Source organism: Cephus cinctus, unplaced genomic scaffold (genome assembly GCF_000341935.2).
Source record: "Cephus cinctus unplaced genomic scaffold, Ccin1 Ccin1_scaffold1004, whole genome shotgun sequence".
Lineage (NCBI taxonomy): Eukaryota > Metazoa > Arthropoda > Insecta > Hymenoptera > Cephidae > Cephus > Cephus cinctus.
In genome coordinates, this window is record NW_014333547.1 from 164,993 (window position 1) to 179,324 (window position 14,332).

The 14,332-nt window shown below is 42.0% G+C and overlaps 1 protein-coding gene and 1 long non-coding RNA gene across 3 annotated transcripts in view; both read left to right on the top strand.

The window, feature by feature from the left end:
• Nucleotides 1-4,385, top strand: part of LOC107271629 — an 11,773-nt gene extending 7,388 nt beyond the window's left edge. For both annotated transcript variants that reach the window (XR_001538709.2, XR_001538708.2), the window contains exon 5: nt 1,894-4,385. This is a non-coding gene — a long non-coding RNA (uncharacterized LOC107271629). The remainder of the gene's footprint in view (nt 1-1,893) is intronic.
• Nucleotides 4,386-10,808: 6,423 nt separating this feature from the next.
• LOC107271628 (acetylcholinesterase) overlaps nt 10,809-14,332 on the top strand; it is an 80,710-nt gene continuing 77,186 nt past the window's right edge. The window contains exon 1 of the mRNA XM_015747839.2: nt 10,809-12,536. Within this exon, the coding sequence (XP_015603325.1) occupies nt 11,435-12,536 (1,102 nt within the window). The 5' untranslated portion in view covers nt 10,809-11,434. The remainder of the gene's footprint in view (nt 12,537-14,332) is intronic.

Here is a 14,332-nt window from a genome sequence, read left to right on the forward strand (position 1 = left end):
ATTACCCCCCCCCCTCCCCCCTCCCCCCAGGGTTAGGTCGCGAACGATTAATTTACTTCACCCTTGCCGAGAATCGCCGGTCGCCTCTCGTGGATCGGGAGATTCCATTAGCGAATAAAACAAGCCTTGCGTATTCCGTGTGCGTAGGGAGGAGACAGCATGGCGAAGGAAATAAAGTAAACCCTTAGGGACTGCGGGGAGCGGGGCGAGGAAAGGGTGCGGAGATAGGGGAGCGCTCGTGAAAGAGAGAGAAGGACGTTTCGGGCGGAGGGTAACAGGTACTCGAGGATCCTTCGCTCAAGGTAACTCAATTTCGAGGATGAAATTTAATTGAGAAACTACATGACTGGACATATTCGACCCAAGTACCGCCTATAGTCGACTCACCGAACTTTCTTCTGTTTCTCCCCTCTGATTGGTTATTTCTTGTAACGAGGCACGCGCACTGGCACGGTACTTGCTTTCATAACTAATTTCGCCCTTCAATTGGGTTCTCGTACAGGGCTGCTTCTTGGGACAGGGTAGTATAAATAACGTGGTATAAATTTGCGTGCTTTGGAAATTGCATTACGGCGACCTATGACATATCCGTGGCAAACTTTGTGTTTCGATTTGGTGACAGAGATGATGATGGATTAAAATGGAAATTGAGTTTCAGAGACGGAGAGAGGAAAGTAAACACGCGTTATCCTCTAGGAGTATACCCATTAAAAGCATTAGCTCGTGAATAGGATAGAATTTTGAAAATTAAAAATAGAGAGAAAACCAGGTTGAATAATTACGTGAGTAGGTTCGAGGGAAGTTATAATTTTTGATTTGCCAGATAAGAAAAAAAAAAAAAAAAAAAAAAAAAAAAAAAAAAAAAAAAAAAAAAAAAAAAAAAAAAAAAAAAAAAAAAAAAAAAGTGTAGACGTACGAATAATTAAATTTTTATTTTATCACAATACTTTTTATTTTCTCGTAATTTTGAAAATTTTTTTCAAACTCGTTTTTCGACCTCAACCAAAATTGTCTAAAGCGCAGAGCCTCTCGTTATCGTGCCCCGTTGTACCGGCTTATAAAGAGCTGCACGGAAATGGTGAAAGGGAATGAAAATGAAAGGAATGAAAACCTCATAGAAAATACGTCTTAAAATAATTCACATTTAGTAAGAGGCAAACACGGTCGTGTTATATCTCTACTGGATTTTCCCTGGCGGAACGATACTCGAGTGGGGTAGCAGGGGGGAGGAACGTTAAGTGCTCTAGAGCTGCCTGAAGAATTACCGAGGTCAATGTCAAGGGTCATTCCAGTCACTAAGATTATAAGAACGTCGATAGGCAAATTTTCACCTGACTATACCTATACACGTATAGACTCCATGCAGCCCTTGCATACACGGAGTCGGTTCAATGACGATAGATCCCATCGGACGTTTCCATAGAGTCGGCAAACTATTCAGCAGATTAAAAAAGGCGATTTCACCGTATTGTACCGCGATAACTAGTGACCCGACGCTCGAGAGGTTAGTCGTTCCAATTTCACGAGTACCCTGGCGCTCTGTTTTGAATTATTTTTTTTTTTTTTTTTTTTTTTTTTTTTTTTTTTTTTTTTTTTTTTTTTTTTTTTTTTTTTTTTTTTTTTCGTTTTTCAAAATCGCTCTCGAACTTCAAAATCTGAAAAAGTGCTCGCTGCAGGAGGAGGGCCAAGGATTTTTTTTAAAACGGTCATGTACGTATTTATATATAGATATACGTAGTGCCTATAACACAGTTATGCATCTGTACGCAAGGAGGCGCAGTGCTTCGTAAAGTAGGCCAGTATTCCATTTTTGGCATTTTAGTTCAGTGCCAACGGGAACTGCTGCTCTGCCGGCACTTTAGTTTCTTCCTAATACTTTTTTTCATTTTTTAGATCAAAATCACGACTGGCTCATCGACCATTTTCAAATTCTTCTTGGAAATCGGACTGGAACGGTCTAAGTGGTGCAACGTACTTTTTCATCCTGGGGCTGATCTACGTCACATTCGGCCGTTCGCTCTTCGTGCGTCCGCAAGCCAGGCGGACGTCAGCCAATTCTTTTTTCAACGCGACCTGATGACCCCGTACTACCTGGCAGTCGAGGTGGTACAGTCTCAGCATCGAGAGATCGGAATGTCACGTGACACTTAATCTTAAGACTATGTTAAAACTATGGTAAAATTTTTTTAAACGTATCGTACACGTAAAACATGTGCACCAAATTTCTGCCATGACACTCGGCCCAGTCGTGAACGCGAGGCCCGTAAAGAGTTTCCCCAGATAGCGTTACCCTCGAGGGTTCAACCCCTGGCAAATATTTACTTTCCTCGAGTTCACTTGTTATCGAGGAGCCATTGTATTATTTCGTCCGCGACGAGAAACTTTTCTCGAACGTAGCAGCCGACAGTACAGCGTACACGTGGTTAAATGGATAGACGGGATAAGTGAGATTAAAGGATAGAGAAGCTTGTGAAAAATACTAGAAATTTTGTTTTTAAAAAAATAAAAATTATAAATACGTAGACGTTCCTAGGTGCTACTGTATTTTTTTAATGATTTAGACCGACTTGAATTTTTAAACTCGGAAGGAATTTCTTATGTGTTTTGCGGTAGCACCGAAACCCAAGCGAGTCGTCACTCTACAGCTTTGCCGCCATCCTTGATCCCAATGTTGTCCCATGGTATTTACCAAGTCGAGTAGATAAATTGCAAGTCTCTAGTAAACAAGCGTACAGGTAGTCCATAGACCAGTAACGGAAGTACTGGCGCAAATACCGAAACGTCTTCGGGATCTGGCGAAGCGAGTAGCAGGCGTCGGTAAAGTCGGTAGCTTCTTATCGACATAAGCGCACGTAGAGCAGCCCTGTGCTTCTTCAGGGAATACGTACTTCGAGCATCGATCCAATTGCACGTAGAATTCGAGTTGGCAACACTGACCGAAGGATTTAGCCATTCGAGAAAAACAATGTTGCAAGTCATTGGAAGGACGTTGCACAGTAAATTTTGGTGAAAAAAAGAAAAAGTCCACAGTCGAACTTTAGGAGCTCTGAAAACAGTTCGGGACTCGTAGAAGTCCACTACTTCGGTATCACCGGCAAAGTCCTACATAGAAATTCGAATCGTCGTTAAATAAATTTCTTACCCAGTAACGAAGTTTATAAAAATGTCAGGATCGTAACCTCTGTTAAAAAAAAAAAAATTATTTGGAAATCCGACAGCGCTCAGCCAAGTGAATCCACTGTACGTCAGACAGTAGCGTGTAAGAGGGGTTTCGGTGAGTAAGAAGAATAAAATTAAAGCCCAGGAAAATGAGAGACGCAGTAGGCGGATGAAGTTGGAGTCGGTGTACAGGCTGCGTAACAAGTCTAAAGAAGTCTGGCTGGGAAGATAGGAAACAGTAGTCGTCGAGTGTTGCGCTCGCACAGATATTGATCGCCGAGGTCACGCAACAGGCTGCTTGTCAGGCGAACCATCAGGCGAGCCTCCTGCCCCCTGACCCTGCACCCTTGATTTCACTTCTATGCGTGCCCACGCGTACTCCATATCCGTCTGACCAGATACAAAGCAGCCAGTCGCCTTAGCCTGTCCGCTTGAATACCTAACCTCACCCGTCCACACTCCCCGGAGAACCGCAACCGGCCGCATCCTTGTCCCGTCCACGTGCTGCATCGAGAGATACGTTGTATCCATACAAACCAGAACGGAATTGATATCGGGTAGAATGTCTGACAGCTATGACGTCATGCCACCAATCAATCTCCCATCCATCGATAATGGGGTGCCGTATGCTTGGAAATAAAAATTATTATTCCTAGTATTACTATCGGATTACGGATATTACGTGCACGTGGATGAGCTTTGGACGTGATCTGGTGTAAATATGGAAAATAAATGGAAAAATAATTATTTTTTAAGGGGGGGTCGGACTATAATTTTTGCTTCGATATCCTATTCTTGGTCGCGCGATCTCGTATCTCTGTCTCTCTTTGTAGAACGGTTATCAGCTTTAACGAGTATTGCCTTTATGACCAGGCAAATCCTATGAGCGAAACCGGAAGCTCTGGGCTTTGAGCTTTACTATGGGAAGGTACGATGGAACGCGGTGGAACATTGCCCAGAGAGAATATCTGACTGATTATTATTGGCCTGTCTTTGGGCTCGGTTAGTCACAATGGGATTATTTCGAACTGGTTGGCTGCATTAACGAACTGTATTTTTGGGTATAGACTGGAATATCGATCGGGTGTTTTAAAGTTTGAGACTTTCGTATCGATGTGCCGGACTCGTATGGTAAATTATTGATATACCGATGGAATGTAAAGGCGTGTACGCAATTGTGAAAAGTGAGCGGTGAACGAGGCTGAAATAAAAGTATTCAGGCATAAGGGTTGCACGGTTGAACGAAGTGCCGATCCCTGCTGGTTTTGTTTGTAAAATGTCCCTGTGAAGGCTTTGTCAAATGGGATATGGTATATTGGCGCCTTGTTATAACCTACAATGTAACGATCCGTGGGTTCGCGTGGAGGTCGGGTAGGTGTAGGATAAAGCGTAGCGAAGCTCCGGTCGAATATACAAATACTGGTGGATAGTGTATTTGCATGGGGGACATATGACCGTTTTAAATTGGTACGCTGGCGCGATTGCCGGTGTAATAATGAACTACGAGGGAAATGGATTTGATTGTTTAAACAACCCGGTAGGCGGCGGAGATGAATTGGAGAAAAATTGTGAGGAGTAACTTTTTCGATTGTTCGGCTCAGCGTATCATTTGCTCGCAAATCCGAGTGACGGTTATATCGACGTCATTTACATCCATTACATTGGAGTTCGATAGAGAAGGAAACGATTAATCAACTTTCATAACGCATAACGATGCTGAGCACCTGGCCCTACTCCAATTTGCCAGCTTGATAAATTGTTCCGCGCAGCGACTGTCGAATAAATAATGTAAGATAAGTCAACAAAAGATTGTACACGGTGGGAAATTGTCGATTGGGAAATTATTGGTATTCGTAAAGGCGATTTTCAATGTGCGCGACGATCGCGATATACTGTGAATGAATTTCTTTTTTTAATCAATGGATTCGATCGATTTTTATGCTGTTCAGAAATTGAAGGGACTTTTTATTTGTTTGCTCGAGGTTTTATAAAATTGTGGTTTTGTTATTTCGAATTTTCATTCGAATTACAGCGGAATCAATTCAATGTTATGTATATTCCTTATCTTGTCTTCGATATCGTTCCTGGTATCGGCAGTTTACTTATATACGATTTTACTTACGTTAGCGAGACTCTAGTATATCTATAGTGCAAAGTGAAACGGGAATTCAAAAATGTTTTCCCCTAGTGCCAATTACGTAAACAATGTTTTCCTTATTTTTCGAGCATGAAGCACGGTATTTGAAAACGGACGAAGGCTTTTATTTTGAAAAAAAAAAATTTAATTTTTGGTATAAAAAAACATTCATGGTTTGGTAGATTTTTTTAATTTTTGGAAATTTATTATATGAATTTGTTTTTTTTTGGCTTTTTATCAGTCGTTATTACGTGTACTAATTTTTGCCATGGTAATTTTTTTTTTTTATTAGGCTCTTCATGACGTTACGTTCCTTTTATATTTTCAGTCTTATCTTTCTTTTCGCGAAGCAGATACGATTGCGAAAAATGCTATTCCGCCCGTGCTAATTTACTAGTGACGCAATGTCCCTTCGTGTTGAGCAGTTGTGTACGTGCAAGGGAAATTAGAATATAAATAACCAGTCAGAATATCTGCGACTTATTCCGTGACAAATCGATGACTCGACATACTGGCAGACGTGAATATTTTTCGACTTCAGTTAAAATTGCAATTTTTGTTTACACATTGAAATTGTAGTTACCTAAAATAAATTCGATGCACACAGAAGTACAAGGAAACCTCGAGAGTCGATAGCGAGCGGGAAAAAAGGTTGTGTAACGATAGGGATTTTTTGAACGAGGTAGGTGATAAGGATTGAAAAGGGACAACGAGCCCGACAACCCGCAATCAATTTTTAACTGTCAACCACCGTAGTCCGTACAATCAGAGAGGTCCGATTGTACAATCTATGGATTAGAAAGTTGCATAAGTCCTGTCAATTATCGAAGTTGGTAAAAGTAAATCAACTATCCAACCATAATATCGAACTTGGATTAAATTGATCTTCGTTAAATGTGACAAAGTGCCTCCTTGCTATTGATTATTGAGTTAAACTTACAAGACCTAATACTATTGTACTTATCAAAAGTTCTTACCGATACTTAATACAGTTAGCATAGAGACGAATTTACCAAAGTTGATTGTAACTTTTCTTATTGGGCGTCAGCGATAAGAGGGGCTCGTTAAAAATTGAACCGGGCTCATTTTAACAATGAAAATTCACGTCTCCACGTGTATTTTGCCAAGAAAAATTTTTTTTCACGTAATTTTCAAAACTCACGATCCATTATTTCTCAATGAGGTAAAAATCTGTTTAATTAGCTGAATAACCGATATCGTGACCAACGAGAGGCAGTAATAATTACAACCGACGTACATCACGTGGTTATACATTACTTGGTCATACTCCAGAAACGCTCTGGATTTAGTTTAAAGGGACGACTCGAGGGAAAGGATGATAGTTATTGGCTCTAAGGATCTCGACCAATCAGAATGATTAGTTCCCGAATTTAACTATTGTCAAATCAGTCTGTCATCAGTCTGTCTTGGGACACCGATCGGGGTGCCTCGAGCTGCCTCGCGCTCCCGGGCTAAGTGTTTACAGTTTTTCTAGCCGTGTTTCCTATACGGTACAGGAAGTTCTCGCGTTGCTCGTCGCTATATCCTGAAAATCCGCGATATTTTCTGCCTGCGTTTCGGAAGTGCAGTGTTGTGCTACAGTGAAGTGTTGTGCTACAGTGCAGTGTCCACGTGACTGTCCCCTGGATGCAGTTCTCGGCCTTCACCGATCAGCTGATCCAGCTCCGGCGAGTACTCCCAATATATTAATCGGTGGAGGGATTTCGATTTGACAGCTCCGATTCGTTCTGTCACGTTCCTCCGTCATTCGCTCTCTGTATTCCGCACTATTTACCCGACGCTCACTCCGAACCCTCTACTTCAACCTGGCAGCCTGAGCGGCTGTGCATGCCTGTTCGTGCATTCAGTTGCGCTTGCTGTTTTTACCCGGCCCCAAAAGATCAGCACCTTGTTGCGGCTGTAGACTTTGAGAAAGTGGACTAATTTTTTCATATTTTCTTTCACAAGCCGGATTTTCACTATTCAGTTATAATTACCACGAACTCGACTTTTGCGCGTATACGAATGACACGTTGAATTCAATGGCAAATGTGATTTTAACGTTCAAATACGTCGCGGCGTACTGACGTACGTAAACACAAAGGCGCGTTTACATCGTGTTCATCGAATACGTCGAGCGCACCGGTTTCGTATAATTCGCATAGTTCCCACAGTTCCCACAGTTCGAATAATAATGATGGCTGCGGATTTGAAACTGCCGATACCCCGTTCGTGTACGTAAGTGGGTCTTCGTGTACTGTTTTTTGAAATTAATTTCAACGAATGAAATCAAACATACGTTCGAGCATTGATATCCGGTAAATGACTGTCCTCCGGGAAAATACGGTCGTTTGGATTGAAAATATAGATTGTTATATAAATATAAAAAAAAAATTTTACTACATGAACTAAATTCAAGGTCTGTATTAGTGACCAAAAATGGAATCCTCAATTTCATTTGACATTTTTTGGAAATAGAATAATTGACTACCTCATTTTTTGCTGCGCAAAGATCTCAGCTTCTTATCGCACATTAGCCAGTCTTATCGTGCTGGGATATTTAGGCAGGTATCCGTCATCTGATGGAAATTTTCGGCAATAAGGAAAACTCTTCCGACCTGACCTGCAGGAGCCGGATGGAGACTGCCAGCAGGTGGCAGGTTCTCTGCGTATCGATTTCTTACGAATCTAGCCGGGCTTGGAATCGCTATATGCCGGAGCCTCCAGTAAAGCGGGAGGAAGAGTCTCGGGCGTCCAAACCATCGAAACTTAACGTAACGTGAAGTTTCTGCTTTGATTTTGTTAATTATACATAAAGACGGAAACGATTGAAATATTGTTTATTGAAATTTCATTGAGACCTTTAATTTCATGAAATCTGTCTGTCAATCTTTAAATCAATGGATATTCATTTTCTGTCTACGTCATTCACGTTACAAATTTTTGGATTGCAGTATTTTTTTTTTTTTCACCAATTATTTACTGCTTTCGTTGACTTACCAGACACTGATATTACGGGTACGTCACGAATGCTGCCAGATTAATTTGGCTTTAGTACGTGATCAAAGTACTACTTGCACGCGTGCATCTTTTTTAAGGTTATGACTTAGAATATATATATAGCATAGGCTTTACGTTGAAGAAGTTTTTGTCATAATTGTATATAAAATTTTTGAAAATTTATTTAAGGACATACGCTCGTTTGTATAAAATTTTTTTTATTATTTTTAATCATATATCAGTTGGGTAGTACTGAACAAAAATTTTTTTTTTAATGTCAAAGTAGTAACGGCGTGTCTCCTGCAGCCGAAAAAAAGGTTCCGACCTTCCAGTCGTGTAAAACATCGATTAAAGATTGGACGTCTGGTGACGCAAACAATGACCTGCATGTCGACCCCGCATATTCTTAGATGACTTAATTCGCAATAATCTCTTAGTTTTTTTTTTGCGGTCATTTTTCCTATTAAAGGAATGAAGGGATGTCCAAGTAGGTAGAAACATATATATATATATATTAATTCCTGTGTCAATTAGAAAGTCACTCTAATTGGATTCTGCTAAGCAAACATTATAGTTATACCAATTATAATATCACGGAAGTATAGGCACTTTCAAGAACATTGGAACATGATAAATCCATAAAATTTGTGACAGCCTGTATAATTATTCATAGTACTATAGATACGTCATTTCAATCAGATTGATTGTGCATATTCAAGACCGATAAAAAATGTTGTAAAAAGTGCATCTGGATGCATTGTACTTTCAGTATGATTAGACGAATAAACATAAAGGGAGCATGAATGCATAAGCCCCCAAAAAAAAAAATAATAAAATTTCATCCGTACCTCGATGCCTCTCAAAACTGAAAAAAAAAAATAATAATAATATTGAAATCTTTTACATTGCCAAGTATACCTCATTCATAAAAAAAGAAAACCCATAAAAGCCCCATTTACGTATTAGACACCAGAGTGACGTTTTCCCGGTATGAAAATGACTGACAGGTCAGGAGTAAGGAAAACTTATTAAAAATGCAGATATTTTTCAGAAGGTAAAACGAAATGACGTGTGAGGCTCGAAAAGTCAAAATTCAAAAGCAGGTAGATTCCCGCGCTATTTTTAAACTCAGTCCTGGCGGCTCAACCCTTACCGGTCACACTGCAGTGGAGTTTTGATAAGGATCGCACGTTACGGCTGGGGTCACCGAGACCCCATGCGACCGTTAAGGGTTAATGGTATGCAGACACGAGATCGAACGTTCGATAAATCGAAGGTTGGGCTTAGCCAATGGTAAACGCGAATTCGAGGAGTAAATTTTCTCATGTGTTCATAAATAATATGAAAATCATCCGATCGGTGATACAGCCAGACAATAGTCCGGCTGGTAAATCTTTCGCTAGGTTTGCGAACACTTCGTATAGTTCGTAGTGTAGAAGACTGTAGATATACGTAAGCACGTGTATACATATAGGTATACTTATGTGTTCCTAGGTCGTAAAGCCAATTGACCCCTAAACGGATTATATTGAAACAACAATTTGATAACTGCATCACATAACAAGATGCGGGCCGGTTCTACTTGTAATCAGAGCAAGTTACAAATGGGCGGCTGTGCAATTGTTAACGGAAGAGACTCGTTATCCCCTCAACTGTACCGACCAATCTTTACCCTCTTGCTGGCTCGACGCTCGGTTGCGACGTAGTCATTAAATCCGGCTGATCCGTTGTTGCATTGAAACTTATCCTACGTGGGGACTTTCTCGACTACGGATTGCCATTGTTTCCTTTTTTTCTACCAGCCCAGCGAATAGCGCGCAGTGTCTACCTCTGCAGTTTAACGATAGTACTAAGCTCCGGGAGACTTTCCAATTTTCATAATACCTCTTCTCCCTTTTTATTTCCCCATCGCGATTGGCTCGCCGTTAATCAAACGGCAGCGACCGGTCGGTCGTGGATCAAGATTAACATCTGGAGCCGCGAAATTATTTGAATAGAACGGAAAGTTTACAGCGCCGTCTGCGCGATAAAGCCGGGAGTGGCTTGGCGGAGTGTCAATGGGGTTTTAATAGTAATGTCAAACCAATGAATATAGTTTTGAAATGAGTTTTAGTTTTGATAAGTTTATAAAATTTCGTTTCACTGTTTACCCAAGCATAACGCGATATCAGTGTATTTTTTCCATGACGAATGATAGTTTGGAGAAGAAATATTAGTTGTAATATTTTCTAAATTTTATTTAATTACAACTGAATACATTGAGCGTATACCTATAGTTTAGCTATGTACAGATATAGGTCTAACGTATTTCGTGTTTGAACTTGACTTGAGTTTGGCAAGGACTTTCGGGCTGTGTAACGGCGAAGTATGTGCAGAGAGATAGAGAGAAGAATAAAACGATGCAGAGGAGACCGAAGTCACGTTTTATCGAAGAAGACAGTCGAATGAACGAAGAAGAGACTGGCGCTCGGGCGGCGGAGGTTATATCCATGGTGAGCGGGAGTGCGACTTCCTGTGCGCGCGTCTCGCCCTCCGTCGCCGCCGTACGCTACGTCAGTCGACCCCGTGCATTGCGGCACGCCGGTCGCCGCGCGAACATCCTCCGGTATTCTTTTGCGTTGGGTGCAGAAAGACTAGTAAAAGGCGCGTGAGCTATCGCGACAGAGTGAGCGAATAGTATTTGAGAAAAAGAAAAAAAAGAAACCAGGACAGAGGAATTTGACAGGCTCGCCAGAGAGGTGGAAGAAGGTCAGAGGAGGAAAGTGGATGGTAGGATAAAAACGGCGTGCAGTTCTGTGCGTGTTTTCGGGAGCGAAGGGACATCGAAGAAAACATCGAGAAGGGAGTGGACTGACTTTGAATAGGGTAGGATAACAGTGAGAGAATCGAAAGAGACAAAAGAGGTGTGTGCGTGGGGTTAGTGTTGCGTGTGTAAAAGTGCGTGCTAATACAAGAGAGAGAGGGGGTGTGAAAATAAGGAGAGAAAGAGAGTGACAGGGTGTTAGAGGGCGGGACGGTGAGGCGAGAGGAAAGCAGCCTGCGAAACCGCGTCCCCCACTTACTAACTTGTTGAGTCTCTGGCTGTGTGCCCGGGTGCAGGGCGATACCGCGCGAAACGAAAAAAGGCCCGTTTTCAAAATGACGGCCTCAGTGCTGTTGTTGCTCGGATTGGGACTGGCTGTACGGGCGAATACGCGCGACGTACACAACGATCCTCTGGTCGTCGAGACTACGAGCGGTCTGGTGCGAGGATTCTCGCGTACGGTTCTCGATCGCGAGGTTCACGTGTTCTATGGGATTCCATTCGCGAAACCTCCGGTCGGCCCTTTACGTTTTCGAAAACCTCTGCCGATTGACCCGTGGCACGGGGTGCTCAACGCCACGACTTTACCCAACAGCTGCTTTCAAGAGCGTTACGAGTACTTTCCTGGCTTCGAGGGCGAGGAAATGTGGAATCCAAATACAAACGTCTCCGAGGATTGCTTGTATTTGAATGTATGGGTCCCGCAGAAGACCAGGCTCAGGCACAAGGGCACCGAACCGTTTGGCATGGACAAATCGAAGGTACCGATACTCGTTTGGATTTACGGCGGAGGATATATGAGCGGTACCGCCACTCTCGATGTTTACGACGCGGACATTATGGTCGCTACTAGCAACGTGATCGTCGCCTCGATGCAATATCGGGTCGGGGCCTTTGGATTTTTGTATCTTAACAAGCACTTCGCCAACAGCGAGGAAGCACCGGGTAACATGGGCCTGTGGGATCAGGCTCTTGCTCTCAGGTGGTTACGCGACAACGCTGCTGCTTTCGGCGGCGATCCTGACCTTATTACCATTTTCGGAGAGTCTGCTGGCGGCGGTTCTGTCTCTCTTCATCTGATATCACCCGTGACGCGGGGTCTTGTGCGTCGTGGCATTCTTCAGAGTGGCACCCTTAACGCGCCCTGGAGCTTCATGACGGGCGAGAAGGCCAACGAGGTCGCTCGTGTTCTCGTGGACGATTGCGGATGCAACTCGACGATGCTCCTGGAGAACCCCGGCCGGGTTATGGCCTGCATGAGGTCGGTCGACGCGAAAACCATCTCCGTGCAACAGTGGAACAGCTATACGGGGATTCTTGGATTCCCATGCGCTCCGACCATCGACGGCGTCTTTCTGCCCAAGCATCCGCTCGATCTTATCAAGGAGGGCGACTTTCAGGAAACGGAAATATTAATTGGAAATAATAAGAACGAAGGTGAGACAACGACATTTTACTTACGTTTGATTTCTAACGCAATTATTATGATTTTATTTCGTATTACGAACTCTCGGCTCACTCGCACTTGACAGCTACTTCCGGATCAAAGAATACTTTGTTTCAATTCCAATTCTTTTACGTCTGTTACTTGCGTCCGCGCTGTTCTTGCATTCTACAAATTTGATCCCTCTTACTCTTCATTCTCATTACCCTCTTCGCTAATTCTTCAAGTATTCTTCTTCCACGTCTAACGGCTCGCGACCTCGTAGACAATATTACTCGACCGTATATTTCTCTTGCTTGTCGATTCAGCGCAGGTTACTCTTTTATACCTAGTATTTTGCTTTTTATGCACACAAGTGCAGGTATATATTTTATGTGCCAACATTGCACCATACTTTGCACCAGCATTGTAAAGTTATACCACAAACATTAAAAAAATGTTAAGCCTAGAACGCCTGTGCAGGATCCTGGACTATAAATTCCATTCTATCCTATCCTATAAATCCTATAAATTTGTGAACTTTTCACATTTTTTTGTAAGCTTCGCTTCTTCCGCAGCTTAAAGCTTCGAAAATATTTATCGAACCTAATGCTTGAATACACTTTCTTGACAGTCGGACCGTGGCGTATCGATTAAAAAATAAAAAGTCGAATATCTGCAAGAAAACTGGCACAGGTTAAAGAGATACATTTGCGTCGCGTTGTTCGCTTCAATTTCTTTCGTGCGACAAGCTGGAGCGTAATGCAATCATTTATTTCTGACGCCTCGCACTTTGCTTCCCGTCGCAGCGCTGATATGACACGTTAGAGCATGAAAATTGGTCAGAGAATAGTGACCCGTGTAAAGATAAATTTGTTGTTTACTTCTCTTGCGTTTCTACGTGCTTTGCCTTCTCTTTAATCTTGACGCGCGATATTTTCTATTTTGGCGACAAACGCTCTGAATATTTAATATCGAGTTAAAACTCTATCTGGAACGACCTGGTTTCATTTAATACGCGACAGATTGATTCGTAGCTATTTTTAATCTTTCGGCGCGAAATTCAAACTGGGATATTGTATCTATGCAAAGTGCGTCTAGGGATTTCGCTATTAGAATATAGTGACTGTTTGAAAGTCGTTAGATTTCATAGAGGGTCGTGTCTTTCCGAATGACAATTACGTCGAGGGAGCAAAATGTCGGATTGGCAATAAAAAAAAAGTCATAAAATCCACACGACATTCGTACGTTCATACCTCGGTGCTTGCATAACCTAAAAATTTTCAAAAGTCCAATTTCTCTTGGATTTTTATTTTTTTCACTGAGATTTCAATTAGGATTTTACTTCCTTACAGTATACTTATAAAATTCGACCTAGTTACGCCTTGTTACCGAGCTTTCGTATAATCGTGTACTTTTTTTTCGCGATTAATTTCTTGCGTAACAGCCTACTATCTTTATCGTAGGTCTTTCCCTTGTTTCACTAGGATGAAAAGTCTAGGGAATTTCTATGTAATTTTTATACGTACGATCACTTGAAGATAATCGTAATGGGATTTTATATATGGGCTCCGTGCATCTTACAAGCTGCTAGTAACGCTAGTAAGGAGCTACTTCAGGTCGTGCGTGCACAAGACGCATAAAAATGACTTCCTGCAGGAAAATCTTATCGTCGGAACGGATATAAGTAGGAAGATATAAAAATCCCGAAGCACCATTAATAATCCCACTTTGAGATATAGGAGCGTGAGAATTTTATAAGAAAATTTCATCAAGCAACTTTCGATCGTAATTACTCTGCTGAATTTTA